This window comes from Cynocephalus volans, chromosome X, assembly GCF_027409185.1.
Source record: "Cynocephalus volans isolate mCynVol1 chromosome X, mCynVol1.pri, whole genome shotgun sequence".
Taxonomy (NCBI): domain Eukaryota; kingdom Metazoa; phylum Chordata; class Mammalia; order Dermoptera; family Cynocephalidae; genus Cynocephalus; species Cynocephalus volans.
In genome coordinates, this window is record NC_084478.1 from 9885766 (window position 1) to 9909199 (window position 23434).

Consider the following 23434-nt stretch of genomic DNA (forward strand, 5'->3'; position numbering starts at 1 on the left):
ATAGTTAATGACAATTTGCCATTTGGCCTTTGGACGGTTTTCTGGTTGGTTTTACTTCTGTTTGGTCAGGCATTGAAACTACAGGAAGAAAAGGTGAGTGACTGGACAGCAGCATGACTCTGAAGACAATTAAGAACTGTAACGTCCCCAGCAAGTCGTCTGGTTTCACATGACATCTTTCTGACAGCCATCGAACCACTCCCTCTTGCCTTCTCAATAAATACCCATAAATAATGAAAATGACGAAAACGCACGGCACCCCTAAAACTAAGATGGACAGGCAAGCTTTTGCTAGTTTGGGAAATATTTCTACTACGTCTGAGGTTCTTGAAGCTGGATTGAGGAAATAACTACATCATCACTCTAAGATGTACTCCCCCAACCCATGCATGAGTATGTGTCATTTCTGAAGGGGTTTTACCGTCCGTGGCATCTTCAGATTCCGTGATGTACAGTCATTAGTATCTCGGACATGCTTTGCCTCTTGCTTTTTCCTTCAGGATCTGTCGATTCCAAAACACTTAGCAAATGCTAGCCCGGGGGCAGACGAGACTCATGTTGCTCTTGGAGGTGGCATGTGGGGGTCGTACAGGGGACCCCACAAGTGCAGCATCCCAGGTGGAAGCCGAGACGAGAACAGCAGTGACAGGGGCAAATGCTGAGAAGCGTAATTTTTCAACACTCAGTGCCAATGAACTAGGAAGTGGGACAGGAGAAAATGCCCCCACAAAGGTACTGAATAGTGACAGACAATTGGGCATAGAAGAGTGAATAAAGAAGGTAGGATCCCTGTCCTCAGGAGGCCTACAGTCTATATGGAAAGGCAGCATTAAAAAATACAAATATCTAGGTAATTTATAAGAGTACACCCTGTGCCAAAAGTGAAGCAGCCATGAGAGAGACACCCGGCGGCCTTTACATGGTGGAGCAGATATGAACGGTTCTCTTGATGAAGTGTCTTTTTTGCCAAGACCAGAAGGATGCCAGTGGCAGTGGTGAAGGGAGGTGTGCGTTGAAGGCCAAGGACACTGAGCAAGAGTGAGATTCTCTCAACACTCAATGGTCTCTCAACTTGAAGGTGTGTGACTTTCTCTTTACGATGTCAAATACAGCTGGTGATCATTTGCCTGTAAAGCTCCTGTCTTTTTCCCACATGGCTACCCAATTATTCCTACATCATACACCGAAGAAGTCAACTGTTCCGGGTGCTGAAATGATCACTTTATTAAATATTAAACCATTATAAATTATTTTAAAAAGATCATGTAATTGTTATTTGTGTGGAATCCAATTAGCCTGAGACTTAGCAGCTTAAAACCACAAACACTTAGAATCTCACATTGTGTGATGGTCAGAAGTCTGGGAGGGGATTAGGTGGGTGTTTCTGCCTCAGGGTCTTACAGAAAGTCACATTCAAGATGTTGGCTAGAACTGCAGTCACATGGAGGCTTGACTAGGTCTGAGGGATCTGCTTCGAGGATTGTTCACTTGTGTGTAGAGTGACCTACTCATCCAGTTGCCTGGGACTTCACTGGTTTTGGCACTGAAAGTCTCCTGTCCTATATAACCCTTCTGTCTCAGAATGGGTGGTGACCCTACTCGTACGCATGTTGACTGCAACACTCAGCTCCTCACTGGCTGTTGGCAGGAGGCCTCAGTTCTCCTCCATGTGGGCCTCTCCGTAGAGCTGCTCACAATGTGGCTGCAAAGTCCCTCTCGTGCAAGCAATCTAAGACTGAGGCATAGCACAGTCAGAAGTGATCCAAGAGAGAGGCAGAGGCATTCAAAGAACTTTCACAAAACTGAGCACGTGTTAAACTACAATGAACATATCAATCATACAAAATAAAAAATGTCTTTTGCAACCTAAGTGTCAGAAGTGACAGATGACCACTTGTCTATATTCTACCGGTCATGCAGATGAGGCCTTATCCACTGTGGGTGGGAATTACCCAAGAGTGTGAATAGCTGGAGGTGGGAACCATTGGGGACCATCTTGGAGGCTGAAAACTCTTGCATACGTGAGAAATGTCAACCTTAAGTAAATAAAGAAATGCGAAAGAAAACAGGATATATGTGATTCTTCACCTTTTCGAAACGTAGCAAAGGTCAAAACCAACAGTCAGTGTTCATACTAATAGGACATAAATTTGGTGTTGCATGTCCAGAACACAGTTTGGCATTACATATAGAAAGCCTGAAGAATGCACGTGCCTGTTGACTTAGTAATTTCATGACTTCAAATGTATCCTGTGGATCTAACCATCTGCTAAAAAGATTAAGGTTTTAAAAAGCCTATTCATCACAATATTCTCAGTTAATAGCAAAGAGTTAATAAATCAGTCCACAGTAGGGAAACTGTTTAAATTATGATTATCCCTTTTAATAGGATACATCGTAGGCATTAAAAATTACTTACGGGAAAGTTATTTATTTGCAGTAAAAGGGATTCATACAATATGCTGATCCAAGCAGGTCACAGATATAGATGTATTCCACTACTTCTATAAGGGGATTCTATTTTGTGTTTCTATACAGATGTGTTTACATGCCTAGAAGATATACATGAACGTGCTTATAATGGGCATCTCGGGGTTGGTGGGATTTTGGATATGTTTCACTTCATTTTGCTCGTCTTTATTTCTTATTTCTCTGCAGTGTATTGTTTTTATAATAATTATTTAATTACAAGAATCCAGGCCATATCATGTCCTAATCACTGTGGAAGACAAAAACAAAAACCCCCAAAAACAAACAAACAAACAAACAAACAAAAAAAAAAAACATTGCCATTTTGCAGACAGGAGAAGCAGCAAAACATAAGGAAAAAGGTACATGTCAGAAGACCAAGTTAGGGGCCGAGCCCGAGCCCGTGGCGCACTTGGTAGAGTGCTGCGCTGGCAGTGCGGCGACGCTCCCGCCGCGGGTTCGGATCCTATATAGGACTGACCGGTGCACTCACTGGCTGAGTGCCGGTCACGAAAAAACGACAAAAAAAAAAAAAAAAAAAAAAGAAGACCAAGTTAGTATGTGTAAATAGATTAAATGACCACAAGGATTGACCTTAAAAAACAATTATGTAATTTTACCTAGTTTCTCATTTGCCTTAAACATTAAAAATAAAGGTCAGGGCAAAAGTTGATCAGCAGGTAAAGAAAAAGTCAGCCGCAGTGATAATACTGATCCAGGCAAGGTGGAACTGCAGGCAAAAAGCAGTCGATGAATCAGGACTCATTACATGGGAAGAGGTTTAAATACAGATCAATAGCTTATGTATGATTAATTACATCGAATCGAAAAGTAGAAATCAAAACCAGGTAGACCATAATGATAATTTAACAGAAGTGCGACAGAAATGAAAGATGTTATTATATGTTTCAGCCTTTGACAGAAGTTAGCAAAATTAAATGGCAGATACTGATACAATTGAAGAGATATCATCAGTAGACCTCAAACTCAAAAAGAGAATATACTCTTATCAGGAATTCATAGGACTTTCACAAAATTCGGTACCCACTACCGTCCAAAGAACACTGTGAATTACAGAAGATACAGCACAGGCCACAGACTGGGACACAAACTTAGAAGTTAACGAGACTCTTCTGTGACACTAACAGTACAATCGATGATCACCACCACTATCTCCCTAGCCACAGTTTCTTTCCTGAACTTTCTCCTTGGGTTCTAGGCCTGTGGCTGCAACTGTCCACTTCTGTGTCCAACCCTGCCCACGCAGGTGTCCCCCACTCACCTTGCCTGAGTCTTCCTGTGTTCACTTCACCAGTCTGCCCCTCACCAGTCCCTGCCTTGTCACTAGCACCCTCACCTACTCGTGCACCCTGTCACCCAACGAACTGACTGCCAGTATGGGCCTGAGCTCTCCCTTGTCCACAGCCCACACGCAGCCCTGAGGTAGCCAGGTCTCAGGCTTCCCAACTCCCACGGAGCTCTCTGTTCTTACAGTCCCCCGAGTCTGTTGTTTCTGGAGCCTGTGGGCAGGTTGACATTTCCCGAATGTTGTTTCTTCCCTGGGAGCACATCGAGGGCTGACGCTTTGATTTACTTTTGTATTCCCAGGGTTTTGCACAGTGTCTCCTGCATAACAGACGCTCAGATGGTTGAATAAATGAAAGAATGCGAAAGCAAATTTTCAAGAAACATGGGCATTTTGGGTACATCTCCCATTGTCAAATAAAATAATTGTACTCAGTGTTGTCATTTCATTAGTCCCGTGTGGCTCCTCCCAGTTCCATGGAGTATCTCTGACATTTGAACAGGAGTGAAGACAGGGGATGGGAGGACTGTGCATGTGGAGAATGGAAAGAACCCTAATCTTTGACTGTGAATATCCTAGAAGATTTGGCCAAGACACAAACCAAGTGCTTTAAATGAAGAGGTCAGTGTTTTGCATGAGTGGTTAAGTAGCATTTGGACATCTAAGTGTGAGCTGTAAACACTTAAAGGAAGGTTTAATAAAACTGTCCTAGGTCCTAGAGTCCATTTATACCTTATGTCTCCAGACAAAGTGCTAGGTGATTCCACGTTTACCCGGCCGAGCTCTTACTCCTACCAACCATTTATGGGTTGCCTTTTTCATGCTTTGGAATTAAAATTTAAAAATTAAAAAAATACAATATCCAAGTTGTGCTTGGTCTTGGTATCTACTATTCAACACCAATTTCCATGAGCAAATACTGGCTCTACCAAATATTGCCTTCTTGTTTAAAAGCTTTATGATAGGATATTTTAAGCTGATGCAGAAAAAGAAAAAAAAATAGTAAAAGGAACCCTCTATCTCTTACCCACCTTCAATAATGATCAGCTCATGACCAATCATGTTTCATGTATATGTCCACATGAATCCCCATTTCCATATGATTTTGAAGCAAATCAGACTTATCATTTAATCTGTAATTATGACAGCATGTGTACTTCAAAGATAACATTTTAAAATAGTAACCCCACCATTATCACACAGAGTTGATGATGAGTATATGTGCACAGTATGTGATGATCAAATCAGGATAGTTGGCATATTCGTGCATTAATCAGTTTCTAACACCATTCTCTAATCACAGGAACTGGGAATCCTTAGAGAAATGGCTGGTACTAGGACTGGGATGTGGAATACACAAGCTGAGCCTGCAGTGTTTTCTAGTATGAGAGGGTTGTGCTCAAAGAAAGCCCAGTGCGGGGAGGGGTGTAAAAGGTACACAGGAGATAACCCCAATGTCCCCAATGTCTGAATGCGGAAGAACTGAGCTACAAAATGAATGAAGCAGTATTGGATTAGAACCCAAAGCATAAACTCAATGTCCATGAGTCCATGCCATCATCAATAAATGACTGAATAAATAAACAAATGAGGGAGAGCACACAAAGCTGTGCAGGTGATTCCAAATAATTTACGTACTTACTGTGCCCTCAAGGATCTGGAGCATATCTGCCCACTCCTTAAGGGTGGGCTGCCCATAATAATGTCCTTCCAATGAGCATGGCATGGAAAATGGAAAAAAGAGTACCTTTAGAGTGTAGAAACCTGAGAAACACTGTGTCAGCCAGGTGACCAAGGTCAGCATTGACAAAGAGAAGTGCTGTTGATAGCACGGATCTTTAATATGATGTGATGAGGACACTCTGTGGTCTTCTTCCCCAAACCCGTAACTCTAATCTAATCATGAGAGGAACATCAGACAGATCCCAGTTGGGGGCACTCTGCAAAGTACTTGATCAGTACTCCTCAAAACGGACAAGGCCACCAGGAACAAGGGAAGCCTGAGAAACTGTTGAAGCCTGGAGGAACCCAAGGAGACATGATGACTTAGTGGAGTATGGGATCCTGGAACGGGAAAAGGACATTAGGTAAAAACTGAGGAAATCTGAATAGAGCCTGGACCTTAGTTAATAGTTATCTATCTACATTGACTCGCTAGCTGTGGCAAGGGTACCATAGTAGTGTAAGATACTAATAACGGGGGAAATTGGGTATGGGGAAAATGTGCACTCTCTCCACTATTTTAGGATCTTGTGAATCTAATGCTGTTCTAACATTAAAGCTTTATTTACACTTTAACAGTTCCTTGATATCACCAAACATTCATTTAGTATTCAAATATCTAATTATCGTACCCACTTAGTTTTCACAGTTTGATATCCTACTTCCTTTAATTGTCTGATACACCACTCTGCAATAGACTTATAATGCAGGACGTATAATTATAAATACCACAACCGCCACATTAAAAATACCAAATACGTGAGATGGATGTCATAATATTGTATATTTTCTTTCAGATATGTAAACTGTTTTCTTTTCGATGTCTAAGAGATATAAGATTATTACAGGTATTTGACCATTCTGCACTGGTGTGTGTGATGTCTTTAAAGCCTGTCGTGTATTTTTCACCCAGGAGACATGTGCCTTCAGACCTCCCCTCTTCAAGTGTCCATTAGTGCATGAGCTGGTGGCTGGACTATTGCAAGGTCCGGGTCTAAGAGAACAATGTGGGTCTCACCATGTGGTCCCTGGACCAGCAGCACATGCCTTGCCCGGGTTCTTGCTAGACATGCAAATTCTCAGGCCCCACTCCAGACCTGCAGAATTGAAGAGTGGTAGGGAGCCCAGGAATCTGTGTTTCAATAAGCCCTCCAGGTGATTCTGCTTCACATGCCAGTTCGACAACCACAGCTGGGGGTTCAAAGACATAAGAGATTTAAACATGCTTGGCCTTGGAAAGGAAGAAAATCCTTCAGTCTTGACAACCTGAAATGAAGGTGGAGGACATTATGCTGAAGAATAAGCCATACACAGAAGGACGCCTACTACGTGATACCACTTCCATGAGTATGAGGAATGTAAAACAGACTCAGAGAAGCAGAGACTAGAAGAGTGCCCTGGAGCGCACGGGTGGGGAGGGAAGGAAAGCAGGGAGCGGTGATGCACACACCTCCTCCCTCCTCCAGTTGTTACTGCAATACTTAGGATAGCCTTTGGCTACTTTGACAGGGAGACCCCCAAAGCCCAGGAGCCTCCAAAAGTGGGAAACTTATTTGTCCCTTGTGTCCCTGTTGGCAGTCTGAAGGTGCTCCACATAGAGCAGGGATCCATGCCCCTTCCTCTTGTTCTGCTTTCCTCAGCTTGTGGTTTCCAACTCATGGCCCAACACAGTTGCTCCAACTCCTGCCATCACATCCACATCCCCACTCAGTCACTCCTAGCCTCTGAGGGGTCTTTTAATGAGGTGGCCACATACCCAGTGAAAAGACTCTTAATCTAAGAAGAGGAGAACTGAATTCGTGGACAAGCACATTCTCCGTCACACTCCTATTTAATTATCGTGCAGCTACACGTGACGGTTGAAGCTTAACTGACGGGATGAAATCTGTAAGGTAGACAAAGTGGCAAGGACAAGGTTAATCTGTGGATTTGTGATAGGGGAGGCTGTGGGGATATGTGGGGTTGTGAGAGCTAGAGAGGACGGGGGATTTCCCTGGAGATACCAGGAATTGATGATCTGTGGCCCTTTCGATGATATCGGAAAGTGCAGTAGCAGTTAGGATTTGTTTTCTAGTATTTTCGTTCATTGAACGTCTCTGTGAAAGTCTCACCAGGTTAACACTGGGCATAATTGGGAATTACAGAATTACAGTGGGAAGAGCAACGTGACAGCGACTCTTTGGGGAATTTTGATCATCCAAGAGTGACTCTAGCGATGTGTGAGTGGAGTACAGAAGGGATCAGAGACACATCTGAGTGACACTATCACGACTTTTCTCCTGCAGCGTGAGGATTTGGGAGGACAAAGAAGGAAAAACCTCAGCCTCAAGGGGGTGAAGTAAGTCCTTGGCCAGGGGGTACTTTTTTCTTTTTGGGTACTTGTGCCCTGCTCTTGATCCCAGTCAGGGCCACGTGTCTGGGGTTTCTGGTGTGTAGACGGATGGCTTGGCTTCAGGCAGCAGGATCCCCAGTCTTTACAGAGACAAGAAGGCAGAGCAGCCGGCCCGAATGGAGGTGTTTAAAGGAGAACATGCCCACAGGGAGATTTAGAGGCAGAAAGACAGCTCTGTGGAGGGTGAAATTTGCTAGTGACAGCCTGAGGCTCAGTAAAAGGGTTGGGGAGCTTGATTTGCTCCTGGTGGAGCGGTGGGGATGGGGAGGCCAATAGAAATGGAGACCATTCAAAATAGACTTTGGGCCCCCCAGGCAACGTCCAGTTGCAATTAGCCTCTCTTGGTGCTGGGATAAGTCGGGAGCTGCGGGGATGGTTTGGAGGCGTCCCAAGCAAGGCTCTGAGCACAATAGAGTAACGAACGAGGCAGCGGAAAGTGGGGTCCCAGGCCTCGAAACCGAGGAGGCGAGTGTCCAGGCCAGGCGTGCCCCTTGGCTGAAGGTCAATACATGGACTCCTGTAACAATATATGTGTGTGTAACAAAATCGACATGAAGTCAGAAATTCAAGTAGGTGTTGTACAATGTTCTTCTGTGCACATGCACACGCAATGCACACACATACACACTCTCTCACACACGCATGTACACACACACATACACACACACACAGGTACACATGTCTCTGTTACGGAACCGTTAGCATCCAGGTTCACGTCCACTAGAACATAGCCTGAGGTGTCTTATGGCTATTCTAGGCGTTTCCTTTTCTTTACAAAGAAAACCCACGTTTCTCAAACATGTCCTTGGAGCCCAAATGTCCCTCAGGGACCCAGGGGAGGCAGCAAAGCAGCGAGAATGCAGCGTCTTAGTCAAAGTGGAGGCTTCTCACCTTGGCCCTGCCACCCCGAGCTGCATCCAAGGTATCCACACGGGCGGCGACCCTGATGCCTGTGAACTGGGCCCCCCACACCCCAGGCTGCAGTAGTTTAATGGAGTGGATCAGAAGTGATCAGAGGACACTGCACATGGTAAGTAAGCCCTGCTGTGTGAAATGTCGTATTCCTCATATGTCTTGTGGGCACATCTGGTTGCGATGCTGTAGGGTGCATATTAAATTGACTTCATCACATCCTCTTGTGGGCACAGCAGGCAAGGTATGCTGGCTTCAGCTGCATGTCAACCAGGTTGATGACAGAAGGCTGTGCAGTTGGTGTGAGAATTCAATGTCACGATCCCTGGAGTGACCCGCGAGGTGCAGAGACGCTGGATCGCAGCCGCGCTGCCCGGGAGAGGCACCCGGAGCGTTTCCACCCCAGCGCCCCTGGCCGGGGACATGGGAGTCTCTGGGCAGGTGCTGGGCATCAGGAGTCTTTACAGGTCCCTCGTGATCCCAGGCTGTGAACCAGGGAGGAGCACCAGCCGTCGGGCAGGGAGACCAATGTCCCCTGTGACCTGGTGGCCCCTGACCGCCGTGCTCCCAGCCGCCTGTCCTCCTGCTGCCTAGGGCAACGCGCCTTTCCCGCCTTCCCCTCCATTGCACTCCAAGATCCGCTGCCACCTCTCCCCGCTCGGTTTCTCTCATCCTCGGCATCACTGAGTCCGTCATTTCAGCTCCACACACTGCAGTGTACGGTGTCCTGCAGCTTTTATTCTAGCCTGTATCGGAAGCCACGAAGTCGTAGGCCGGCGAGCCTCTGTCCCAGGCTGTGCTGTTACACGGTTTTCCATTCGTGAAGGCTGAGGAGGCTCCCTTCTGAACACTGGGACCCTGCAGTATTTTCAGTCTGGACCCTTCCCACGCATGTGCTAAGATGCTCACAAACTCGCTTCCCACAGAGGACCAAGGTGGCTAGCCAGGTGCCCGTGTCACGACCACTATGTCGGGAAGTTCCCTGTGGTAGTTGGAGGGTGGGAGGGGCTTGCAGCAGATGGCTGTGTCCCCCCAAACCTAGATGTTTTCATTGCTTCTATGATGTCCCTCTCTGATACCTTCTCTATGATGCTATTACCCATAATGTCCCATCAGGTCACCCCTCTCTATGATATGACCGAAGATGTCCCTGTATGAAACCCTTCTGTGTGATCCTGTCTATGATGTCCCTCTATGACACCCCTCTCTATGATGCTATTATCTATAATGCCCCTCTATGATTCCTCTCTCTCTCTGTTATCAATGATGCCCCTCTGTGATACCCCACTCCATGATGCTGTTATCTACGATTTCCCTGATTCCCCTTTTCAGGATATTATGTATGATATCCCTCTATACCACCCCTCTCTATGGTATTATCAATAATGTCCCTTTATGATACCCCCTGTATGATATCTACGATGTACCTCTATGATACCCCACTCTATCATATCACCTAAGAAGTCCTTCTATGAAACCCTTCCCTATGATGCCATTATCTATGATATCCCCTCTACGATACCCGTATGTATATTATCTATGATATCCCCACTATGACACCCCTCTCTGTGATAGTAGCTAAGACGTCTCTCTACGAATCTCTTCTCTATGACCCTACTGTCTATGATGTCCCTCTATGATTCGTCCCGCTAGATTACCTATAATGCCCTCTATGATTCCTCTTTCTATGATATTATCTATAATGCCCCTCTATGATTCGGCTCTCTGATGTTATCTATAATGCCTCTCTATGATTTGGCTCTCTGTGATACTATTTGTAATTCCCCGCTATGATATTATCTAGTAATGCTCCCCTATGATTCCTCTATATTATCTATAATGCCTCTCTGAGATTCGGCTCTCTATGATGCTATCTATAATGCCTGGCTATGATTCGGCTCTCTATGATGTTACTTGTAATGCCCCTCTATGATTCGGCTCTCTATGATACTATCTATAATGCCCCTCTATGATTCGGCTCTCTATGATACTACCTATAATGCCCGATTATGATTCGGCTATGATGTTACCTATAATGCCCCTCTATGATTCGGCTCTCAGATATTATCTATAATGCCCCTCTATGATTCCATTCTCCATGATATTATGCGTAAGGCCTGTCTATGATTCGGCTCTCTGATATTATCTATAATGTCCCTCTATGAATCGGCTCTCTATGATACTATCTGTAATGCCTGGCTATGATTCGGCTCTGTATGATTCAGCTCTCTATGATGTTACCTATAACGTCCCTCTATGATTCGGCTCTCTATGATGTTACCTATAATGACCCTCTATGATTCCGCTCTCTATGATACTACCTATAATGCCCCTCTATGATTCGGCGTCCAGATATTATCTATAATGCCCCTCTATGATTCAGCTCTCTACAATATTGTGTGTAAGGGTCACCTGTGATTCGGCTCTCTATGATAATATGCGTAAGGCCCGTGTATGATTCGGCTCTCTATGATACATTCTATAATGCCCCTCTGTGATTCGGCTCTCAGATATTATCTATTATGCCTCTCTATGATTCCACTCTCTATGATATTATGTGTAAGGCCCGTCTGTGATTCGGCTCTCTTTGATATTATCTATAACGCCCCTCTATGATTCGGCTCTTTATGATACTATCTGTAATGCCCCTCTATGATTCCGCTCTCTATGAGACTACCTATAATGCCCCTCTATGATTCGGTGTCCAGATATTATCTATAATGCCCCTCTATGATTCTGCTCTCTATGATATTGTGTGTAAGGGTCATCTGTGATTGACTCTCTATGATAATATGTGTAAGGCTCGTCTATGATTTGACTCTCTATGATACTTTCTATAATGCCCCTCTATGATTCGGCTCTCAGATATTATCTATAATGCCTCTCTATGATTCCAATCTCTATGATATTATGTGTAAGGCCCGTCTGTGATTCGGCTCTCTTTGATAGCATCTATAACGCCCCTCTATGATTCGGCTCTTTATGATACTACCTATAATGCCCCTCTATGATTCGGCATCCAGATATTATCTATAATGCCCCTCTATGATTCGGCTCTCTACGATATTGTGTGTAAGGGTCGTCTATGATTCAGCTCTCTATGAATATATCTATAGTGCCCGGCTATGATTCAGCTTGCTCATATTATCTGTAATGCCAGTCTATAACTCGGCTCTCTATATTATCTATAATGCTCCTCTATGATTCCCCCTCTATGATTTTATCTATAATGCCCGGCTATGATTGGCTTGTTGATGTTATCTATAATGCCCGTCTATGATTCGGCTCTCTATGACATCATGTGTAAGGACCCTTTATGATTCCGCCGTAGGGGAACATACTCCATCCGGGTGGAGGTTGCGTGGCTTGTGGGGGTTCAGCTCCCTGTGGGGTGAGGGGGTGCGGTCCAACGGGGGGATATGCTCTTGGGGATTGAGAGCGCGCTGGCCGCGGGGCTGAGGAGGTGGCAATCGGCTCCTGCTGGGTAACGGCACGGGGCCATCTGTGGGCACCTGCTCCATGGAGAGGGAGGGCTCTCGTCTGGGGAGCAGGTAATCTGCTCAGTGCGCTGGGAGGGCACGTGGCCTGCAGTGGGTACCGGCTCCGTACAGCGTGAGGACTCCAGACTTTGTTGGTGTCCAGTTGACGGGGTGGGGACTTGCTCCGCATCGCTGAGTGCGCAGCCCACGTGACAAGGACCTGCTCCTACGGGATGCTCGATCCTGATTTTACCAGTGTCCCGGTGAGGTCCCGCGGTCCTCTGGGGGCGACATGGTCTTGAGGGGTGAGGGCACGCGGGCCGCAGGGGTGGGGAGGTGGCGATCTGTTCCTGCTGGTAGCGGCGGGTGGCCTGCTGTGGGCAACTACTCCATGAAAGGTGCGGGCTCGCGTCTCGCGTGGCGGGGCATCTGCTCTGTGGGGTGGGAGGGCGCGCGGCTCATGGGCATTCCTGCTCTGTGCAGGAACAGGGCTCTGGTCCCAATGCGGGGGACGTGGTCCTACCGAGAAGGGCTACAGACTTTAGTAGTGTCCCAGTGAGGGCACGCAGCCCATGGGTTTGGGACACCTCCTCCTGCGGAGTGAGTTGGCAGTCCGATCTGGGCCAGCTTCTTCCTGCGTGGTTAGGGCACGCGGCCAGCGGTGGGACCTCCTCCGTGCGGGCTGAGGGTATGGGGCCACGGGGGGTGGGGGGAACTGCACCATGCGTGGCGAGGACACACGTCCGTTTGGGGCACCTGCTCCGTGTGGCTTGAGGGCTCCAGACCTTATCGGTGACCAGTTTAGGGCGCTGGAACCGGGTTGGGTACTTACTCCTGCGGTGTGAGGGTACGCGATCTGAGGCGTGGGGGGAACCCGCTAATGTGCGGCGAGGGTCCATGGCCTGCCAAGGCACCTGCTCCGTGCAGCTTTTGGGTTCCAGACTTTATTGGTGCCCAGGTGAGTGCGCGAGACCCGCGGTGGTGACCTCCTCCGTGCTGGGTGTGGGTGCGGGACCAGCAGGGGGGCTTGCTCCGTGCAGGGTGAGGGCGCACGTCACGTCGGGGCACTTGCTCCATGCAGCTTTAGGGCTCCAGACTTCCCCGGTGTCCGGGTCAGACAGTGAGGACCTGCTCAGGTAGGAGTGACGGGGAGGGGCCCACGGGAATTCCTGTTCCGTGATGGTGAGGGCTTAAGACCTATCGGTATCCAGGTGAGGCTAGTGGACTTCGAGAAGACCTACATGCTCCGTGCGGAATGAGGAATCCAGACCTTACCGGTGTCTGGGTCAGGGTGCCAGGCCCACAGGGTACGTGCTCCATACGGGGTGAGGGCATGCGGACCGGGGGGACGTAACTGGTCGGTGAAGTATGAGGGCTACAAATCTTATACATGTCCCGGTGAGAGCGCGCGGCACGCGGGGGTCCTGCTCCCTGTCGGGTGAGGTCGCACGGTCTGCTGGAGACGACATGTTCTTAAAGAGTGAAGGCGCTCGGTCCACGGGGACGGACCTAGTCCATGAAGCGTGAGGGCAACAAATCTTATACATGTCCTGGTGAGGGCACGTGGCCCACGTTGCGGACCTGCGCCTTTCGGAGTGAGGTCTCTAGGCCTTACACGTAGGTGTCCAGGTGAGGCGTGCGTCCCTACCACGTAGGCACCTACTCAGTGCAGAAGCAGGGTGTGCTTCCCAAGGTAGATGAGCATAGTCCATTCGGATGGAGGACATACGGCCCGCGGGAGTCTCGTTCCCTGTGAAGTGAGATGATGCGACACTCGTGGGAATGTGGGCCAAGTGTATGGTGTGAGGGCTCACAGCCCTTGGTATGACGTTCTCAGTGCGCCATAAGGGTAAAAGACCAGCGCGGGGAACTGCTGCGCCGTCTTGGTTGAGGGCATTCCACTTGCTTCTGGGACCTGCTCTGTCAGCGCTAAAGGCACGGGACCCGCGTTGGTGAGATCAGGTGACCCTGGAGGGGGCATGCTCGGTGCAGGCGGGGTGAGGGTGCGCGGCCAGTTTGGAGACCTGCTTACTGCGTTGGGGGACTAGAGACTTTACCCGTGTCCCCTTGAGGCACGCGTCCCACTCTAGGGACCCGTCAATGGTTGAGTGAGGTCACGGGTCCTGCAGTGGGGTATCATGCACCATTCGGCTGCAGGGCGCGCGGTCCGCGTGGGTCCTGCTTCCTGTAGGGTGAGGTCCCGCGGTCTGCTGGGGGCGAACGGCTCTTGAGGGGTGAGTGCGCGCGTCACCCGCGGAGGTCCTGCTTGCTGTGGCGGTCCTCTGGGGTGAGCTGCTCATGAGGGATGACGATGATCGGCACGTGGGGGTCCTGCTCCCTGCGGGGTGAGGTCCCGAGGACGGCTTGAGGCAACATGTTCTTCAGAGGTGAGGGCACCCGTCCTGCTGGGGTCCTGCTCCCTGTGGTTTGAGGTCCCACGATCTGTTGGGGACGACATATGCTTGAAGGGTCAAGGTGCTCGGCCCGCAGGGACGGACCTGGTCCTTGAAGTGTGAGGGCTCCAAATCTTATACATGCCCTGGTGAGGGCGTGCAGCCCACGGTACGGAGCTGGGCCTTTCGGAGTGAGGTCTCTAGGCCTTACGGGTGTCCAGGTGAGGCGTGAAACCCACGGTACGGACACGCTCAGTGCAGAGGGAGGGCGCGCTTCCCGTGGTTGGCGAGCATACTCCATTTGGAGGGAGGGCATATGGCCCGCGGAGTCTCGTTCCTTGTGAAGTGAGATGATGCGACACTTGCGGGAACGTGGGCCAAGCTTACGGGGATGAGGGCTGACGGCCCATGGGGTGACGTTCTCAGTGCTCCATAAGGGGAAAAGGCCAGCGTGGGGAACTGCGCCGTCTGGGGTTAGGACATTCTACTGGCTTCTGGGACCTGCTCCATGAGGGCTAAAGGCGAAGGACCCGCGTTGGTGAACTGCTCCTGCGTGGTGAGGGCATGCGGTCCGAAGCACAGCGGGGGACTTGTTCCTGTGAGTTGAGGGCCTGTGGAGCACGGGGTTACTTCCTCGGTTCAGAGTGAGGGTGCGCGTCACGCCGGGGTCCATGCTCCGTGCGGATCAAGGTCTCTAGTTCTTGTAGGTGTCCAGGTGACAGTGCGCATCCTGCGGGGGGTATCAGCTCAAGCGTGGTGAGGTAACATGACCCTCCCGGGGACATGCTCCGTGCGTGCAGCATGAGGGCGCCCAGCTTTTTGGAGACCTGCTTATTGCGTTTGAGGACTAGAGACTTTATTGGTGTCCCCTTGATGCATGCATCCCGCCATAGGGACCCGCTCAGTGTGGAGGGAGGTCGCGCGTCCCGCAGTTGGGCATCATGCTCCATCCGGGTGCAGGTCGCATGGCCCGCGGGGGTACTGCTCCCTGTCGGGTGAGGTCCCACGGTTGCCTGGTGGCGACAAACTCTTGAGTGGTGAGGTCGCGCGGCCCACGGGGGTTCTGCTCCCTGTGGGATGAGGTCACACTGTCTGTTAGGGACGACATGTTCTTAAAGGGTGAAGGCGCTCGGCCCACGGGGATGGACCTGGTCCTTGAAGTGTGAGGGCTCCAAATCTTATACATATCCTGGTAAGAACGCGCGGCCCACCGTGCGGACCTGCGCCTTTCGAAGTGAGGTCTCTAGGCCTTACAGGTAGGTGTCCAGTTGAGGCGTGCGTCCCTACCGCGTAGGGACCCGCTCAGTGCAGAGGGAGGGCGTGCTTCCCGCGGTAGACGAGTATACTCCATTTGGAGGGAGGGCATATGGCCCGCGGGATTCTCGTTCCCTGTGAAGTGAGATGATGCGACACTGGCGGGAACGTGGGCCCAGCGTAAGGTCTGAGGGCTCACGGCCGGTGGGTGACCTTCTCAGTGAGGGATAAGGGCACATGGCCAGCGCGGGGAACTTCAGCGTCTGTGGTGAAGGCATTCCCCTGGATTCTGGGACCTGCTCCGTGAGTGGTAATGGCGCGCAACCCACGTTGGCGACCTGATCCTGCCGCGGTGAGTGCATGCGGTCCGAGGCACAGCGGGGGACTTGTTCCTGTGGGGTGAGGGACCGTGGCCCATGGGGGTACTTCCTGCGTGCCGGGTCAGGGCACGCGTCTTGCCGGTGTACATGCTTCGTGCGGATTGTGGTCTCTAGATCTTTCAGGTGTCGAGGTGACTGTGCGCGGCCCACAGGGGGGACCTGCTCCTGCGTGGTGAGGTCACGTGATCCTTGCGGGGACAAGCCCCATGCGTGCGGGTTTCAGGCGTGCGGCTGGTTGGGAGACGTGCTTCGTGCTTTTGAAGACTACAGACTTTATAGGTGTCTGCTTGAAACGCACATTCCACGGTCGGGACCCGCTCAGTGTAGACTGAGGTCGCACGTCCCGCGGTGTGGGATCATGCTCCATTCGGGTGCAGATCACAGGGCCCGCGGGGGTCCTGCTCCCTGTGGGGTGGGGGCCTGCGGTCCGCTGTCCGGGACCTGTTCTTGAGGGGTGCGAGCGCGCGGTCCGCGAGTGTGGGGAGGTGGTGATGTGCCCCTGCCGTGTGATGGCGCGCGGCCCGCTGTGGGTACGTGCTCTATGAAGAGCGGGGCTCGCGTGTCGCCGGGCAGGGCATCAGCTTTGGGTGGTGGGAGGGCGCGCGGCCTTTGGGAGTTCCTGCTTTTTGTGGGATGAGGGCTCGGGTGCCAAGTCAGGGTGACCTGCTGCGTGTGGGGCGAGAGCTCCAAACCTTATCCGTGTCAGGGTGAGGGCGCACGCCTCGCAGAGGTCCTGCTCGGTGCGTAGTGAGGGCGCGCACCCCGCTGGGGGCCCTGCTTTGTGTGGGGTGAATGCCCCAGACTGTACTGGTGATCCGGTTAGGGCTCTCAGTCGCGGGTTGGGCGGGACATCTGAGCACAGATAAAGGGGGTCATCCAGGAGTGCTTTTCTAGGGAATTCTGCAAATACGATGGTCGGTAAAATTCATGTCCCAGGGACGTTGGTTTTAAAAAGTCAGTTTATGGTGTTTGCTGTTGTTTGCTTACTCGGGAAACTTCAGTGCAGTTAAGCAAAATGCAAAAAATGTAATGGATCTGTACTTAACCCACCAGGTGGTGTGTGCGTGTGTGTATTCCTTTCTGTTTTGCACCATATATTTTCTCGCGCGTGTTTTTAAACCTGAAATCTGAAATCCTTCCCCTGCCCCGGTTTTTCAGGTTTGGTTTTTACACCACAGGTGCGCAAGCTGCTGTCCAGGACCGAATCCGGCTTGCTGCTCATTTCCTATGGCCCATGAGCTAAGAGTGGGTGTACATCTTTAAATGTTTTTTAAAATCGAGAGAGGAATAGTATATGTTGCCATGTGACTGTCACATGACGTTTAATTGTCAGTGCCCATAAGTAAAGTTTATGGGAACGCAGCTATGCTGTGCGTTTGTGCGTTGTCTAGGGCTGCCTTTGCCCTGCAAATGCAAAGTTAAGTTCTGGTCAGACAAAGCCAGAAATATTTACTATCTGGCCCTTTACAGAACAAGTTTGCCAACATCTGCTTTAAATTATAGCATGGCACTTTTTACAGACATCTAAGCTAGATTTTGCCATTTTGTTTAACTTTTAATGTTGGAAAATTTCCAGCATATGTAAATGTAGTAAATGATATATAAACGAATATAATAAATCCCCCTTACCCTTCATTCAGCTCATCTACACCCCCTCCTCACCCTCCTCACTGGATTAATTTGAAGCAAATCCCAGAATTTTTATCATTTCATCCCTACAGTTTCCAGTGTACAGCTCTAGAAGACAAAGAGTCTTAAACATATATAACCTTAATATCATTATCACTTTAAAATGATTAAAACCAATTCTTTAATGTCATCAGTGTATGTTTAGTTGTATCATAAATGTTTTTTTTGTTTTTTGTTTTTGTTTTGTACAATAGATTTCTTTGAATCGGGGTCAAAATACTGTCCACACTGGCAATTGGGTGATAGGGGCTGACCATTTTGGAATCATGTATTTGCAGAATGTTTGTCCTTGAAGGCTGTTAGGTATTTGCTAACTGCCCTCCATACCCCACCTTGTGCAAGTTTCTGGGCACAGGGCTGTGTGTCTAGGGCCCAGCTGTTCTGTCCCCTTGCCCAGAGTGCCAAAAACGTGACTGAAGGTGCTCAAGAAACTTGACTTCAAATAAATGCTTTGCAACCTCAAGTTACTTTATCAGACTTGAGGAATAAGACAGGGAAGCAATATTTCCTTTTTATTAGGGGTAAAATCACTTGGGTGCATGCTAATTCAATCAAAACTGCTTTTCTTCCTGATTCTGCTAAGTCGTTTTGGAAAAGCATCTTAATAGTAACTTAGTTTCTATAACTTGAATATCTGGAAGTAAAGGTGTACCCAGACATCTTTTGATGGTTAGTGAAATATTATGCGTACATCCTTTAGCCTTAGAAAGGGTGGTGGATAGTGTTGTGGGCAAATGAGGAGAAAGCAGAAGTCAGAAGAAGGCTGGTGACCTGTCCCCTTACAGAAAAATAAGAAATACGATGCCTACCTCATAGGGCTTTTATTGAGCTCAAAGGAGTGCTATGTGCCAAAAATTATATACAGAAGAAAGGCATTATTTTTGTTAGCAGTGGCTTGATAATGAGAAATAGTATGTCTTAGTGTTCCCAGTTCTCCTTTAGTAGTGTAATACATAGTGTATGTTTAAACAAAGGGTATTGTATTACCTAATGAAAAAACCATAATATGTACGGTAAGTGTGTGCGCTGTTTTAAGTAGCATTAGATATTTGAGTCTAATAGCAAGGGAAACTCACAAATAATAAATGTTAAAAGCAAATTATTGAGAGCTAATTTGTGAAAATCTTAAATGTAGTTTTTTAAAAAAGAATGAAGGATCTATATATTTAAACTTCCAAACTGTGCTTTTTGAATAATTCGTTTTTATATGAGGTATAATTAACATGGACATTAAAATTGCAGCTGAGAAGTACAGATTGCTATTCAGAAAATCACTTTGCAATGCCAAGCAAACAAACAAACAAACAAAAAATTAGGGACGAGATTGTAGCCAAAGATTGTTCAATTTGAAATCAGAGTGCCTGGGATTGCTTTGCTATCATAAGAGTTATTTTCTGAGTAACACAGTCTTTTTTCTTTCTCTCTCTCTGCACACTCCAATATGTGTGGATTTTTCTTACTTCCTTCCATTCCCTTCTCGTCCCTTCCATCCTCTCCCCTCCCCTTCCCCTCTCTTCTTCCCTTCCTATCTATCATCTATCTTTATGTGTCATGTTTATCTTCTATCATATCTATCTAGCTTCCTCACTATCATATCTGTTGTCTATCTGTCTGTCTGTCTGTCTATCTATCTATCTATCTATATCTCTGTCTGTCCATCTATCTATCTGTTATCTGTACAAAGCAACAAAAGTCAGCTTTAGATTTGAATTAGGATCAGACACCAAGCATCATTTAATTCTCACGTAGGTATCATAATCCGGTCTTCGGCGTGGTTAGGACTCCCAGATTTCGTTGAGAACATCTCCGATGTGAACGGAACAGACATCTGGCCTGCCACTTTCTGCGTGGGGAGTGCGGTAGGTGCGCCCACCATTGTTCCCCTCTCCTCCCTACCTGCGTTCCTGTCACACTGCTGTCCTCAAAGGGCAGCCCCAGCAGCCCCTGGGCATCTGCTAGAAACGCAAAGGCTCAGGCCATGCCCCAGACCTACTGATCAGGAACTCTGGCTGGAGCCCAGCCAGGTCTGTGTTTTAATAAACCCTCCAGGGGATGCTGATGCACACGCAAGTGCGGCTTCTCCACCCTCAGCCCTGGAAGCACAAGTGTGCGCCCTTACCCTACTTACCCTAAACGGAGCCACAAGCACACAAAAACATTATCAATTAAGTGAAGGAAATATATTGAAATATATATAATGGTAACATATAAACATTTTATGTTTAACTTACATCACACAAACATTTTATATTCAAACATATTATGTTACATATAATAATAACATATACTAAACATATTCATGGTTTATAAACCATGAAATAAATAAATATGTATAATACACATGCACACGTTATGCTCTGTTCACCAAGTGGATGCTCAAGGGAGTGATGTAAAGCTTACCCAGGTGGTGCTGATTCTCTGTCCTGTAGCAGAATTGCCCGCTTCCTTCCTTCCCTTCCATGGCCTCCTGATGAAGCATCTGTCTCAGCCCACAACGGCAAGGCTTAGTGATCTTCCAACACCCTGAGCCCCCTTCCATCCCCTTCTACTTGGAAGGACTTTCTGAGCCTTTTCTGCCTGTACTCATTCATTCCCAGAGAAAAAGCTTCTACTTCCGAGCCCCTAGAACCCTCATGCCAGTTTAAACTGCACTTCTTGGAGCCTTGTCTACTGTGCCTGCAAGTGTGCCAGAAAGTGGGTTTGTCAGTGAGGTCCAGCTGAGCAGACAGAGGACAGAGGCCACAGCCGGCCCTCAGTTCCAGAGACCGCGTCCACATGTGTGCCAGGAGCCTTCCTGTGTTGCCTGTCATCTCACGGATGGGCTGGACATCTCATGCCTGTCTGCGGAAGCTTTGATGCTGGGCTCTTCCTGCTTGCAGATGTGGATCCAGCTGTTGTACAGCGCCTGCTTCTGGTGGCTGTTCTGCTACGCAGTGGATGCCTACCTCGTGATATGGAGATCGGCAGGACTGAGGTATGTGCTGCCAAAATGAGCAGGGATTTCTGCCCTAGTTCCATCTCATGAGGGAAGTGTGGAGCTACCACCGAGCATTTGCAAGTGTTTTGCAGTAGGGCAGGTGCCCTCAGTCAAACTATTATCTGGCCCCTCCACCCAGAAACATCTATGACAGCTCATTTGTGTCAGAGGCCAAAGGCAGATTCAAACTATTGAGGAGTTCAAAACCTGGAAAATAAGTAATTCAAGAAATTAAATATTTGGAACTGAAGAAATACTAAAAAAGGATTGGTGCGAATATAAGCAATTTTTGATTGTATACAAAGGTCAGAGGAAAAACATTCTTCTGAGAATATATTGACACTTTATGTTAAACACGGAATTGAGACCCTGGAGTTGCAGGTGGCTGTCTGGAGGGGATCACACAGTGGCTAGTAAGTTGGGCACTGGTGGCTTTGAACTCCTGCCCAAGTGCTCGGTAGCTGTGTGACTGTTGGCAAATTGCTTAACCTCTCTGGACTTCTGTTTCCTCAGCTGTTAAATGGTACCCACCTCATAAGGCCACTGGCAGGAGCAAGTAAACTCAGTGAAATGTGTACATGGACAGTGCCTGGCACGTAGCAGGCTCTCCGTAGGTGTCGCTGTTACTGTAGCTGGGACGTGAATGTGTGTTGAGGAAAGAGCAACACACGAGAGAACTTGTGTGACAGACGAGCTGGACACAGAAGGGCAAGGCGAGCATCCAGGTCTTCTGGCTCCAAGTCCAGGAAGCATTTGTCCCCCACCAAGTTCATGGTCTGCTTGAATCAGGTCCCCTTTGGATGGAGCCCCTGCGTGCTTTCTATCAACAATTTTATAAAGTTCACACGTTAAAAAGTGTAAAATCCAGCAGTTTTTAGTATATTCATACTGTTATGCAACCATCACCATCATTTAATTTTATGATGTTCTAAACATCCCCAGAAGAATCACTGTGCCAGTTACCAGTCACTCACCATTCTACCATCCTTCCAGCCTCTGGCAACCCCAAATCTACTTTCTGTCTCCCCGGATTTGCGTGTTCTGGACATTTCCTTTAAATGTAATCATAAAATATGTGACCTTGTGTGTGTGGCTTTTTAAACAGCATAATATTTTCAAGGTTTATCCATGTTGTAGCAAGTGTCAGTACTGTATTCCTACTATGACCTGAATATTTGTGTCCCCCCAAATTTGTATGTTGAAATGGTGTTAGGAGGTAGGGCTTTTGGAGAGGTGATTAGATCGGGAAGGTGGAGTCCTTGTGAATGTGGTTAGTGCTTTTATAAACGAGACCCCAGAGAGTAGTCTTGTCCCTTCCAGTGTGTGAGGAGACAGAAAGTGTCATCTGTGATCCAGAAGGGGGCCCTCACCAGACACTGAATCTGCCAGCACCTTGATCTTGTACCTCCAGCCTCCAGAACTGTGATAAATATAACATCTGTTGTTTATAAGCCACCCAGTTTGTGGTATTTTGTTCCAGCAGCCCAAATAGGCTAAGACAATTCCTTTTTATTGCTGAATAACATTCCGGTGTATGAATATGCTATATTTTGTTTTTTCATTTATCAGTTGATGAGCATTTAGGGTGTTTCCATTGTGCTTAATATTAGGAATAATGCTTCAATGAACATTTGTATACTAGTGTTTGTGTGAACATGTTTTCATCATATACTCCTGGGTATACACCTGGGAGTGGAGTTGCTGAACCACATGGTAACTCTAGGTATAATCTTGTAAGAAACTGCTAAACTGCCTTCCAAAGTGACTGCACCATTTTGCCAGCAGTGTATGAGAGTTCCAGTTTCTCCCCAGCCTCGCTAACACTTCTTATCTGTTCATTTGTTTTAATTTTAGCTGTCCTAGAGTGTGTGAGGTGGTAACTCATTGTGGTTTTGATTTCAGCATGTGGCTAATAACGTTGATCATCTTTTTGTGTGCTTGCTGGCCATTTGCATACCTTCTTGTAGAAATGTCTATTCAACTGCTTTGCCCATTTTTAAATTGGATTATTTGTCTTTTTATTATGGAGTTGTAAGAGTCCATTATATATTCTAGATACAAGTACCTTATTAGATATGTGATCTGCAAAGTTTTTCTCCCATTCTGTATGTTGTTTTTCCACTTACTTCGTGGTATCTTTTGAAGCACAAGAGCTTTTCATTTTCATGAAGTCCAATTTAAAATTGTTTTTCTTTGGTTTATTATGCTCTTGCGGCATATTTAAGAAACTATTGCCTAACCCAAGGTCACAAAGATTTATACCTATGTTTTCTTATGGTTCAAACACTTCCATTCAGTCTGCATTAGTCCATTTCTGCTGCTTATAACAAAATACACAGAACTGGGCAATTTATAAAGAACACGAAATTTATTGCTTACAGTTTCTGAGCCTGGGACATCCAAAGTCCAGGGAACACATCTGGTGAGGATCTTGGTGGTGACTTCAGTGATGTGGGTATCA

The 23434-nt window shown here is 47.8% G+C and overlaps 1 protein-coding gene across 1 annotated transcript in view; it reads left to right on the top strand.

The window, feature by feature from the left end:
* The first annotated feature begins 17672 nt into the window (after positions 1-17672).
* Positions 17673-23434, top strand: part of LOC134367152 (G-protein coupled receptor 143-like) — a 188941-nt gene continuing 183179 nt past the window's right edge. The window contains exons 1-3 of the mRNA XM_063083797.1: positions 17673-17685; positions 19746-19855; positions 20876-20970. Of these exons, the coding sequence (XP_062939867.1) occupies positions 17673-17685; positions 19746-19855; positions 20876-20970 (218 nt within the window). The remainder of the gene's footprint in view (positions 17686-19745; positions 19856-20875; positions 20971-23434) is intronic.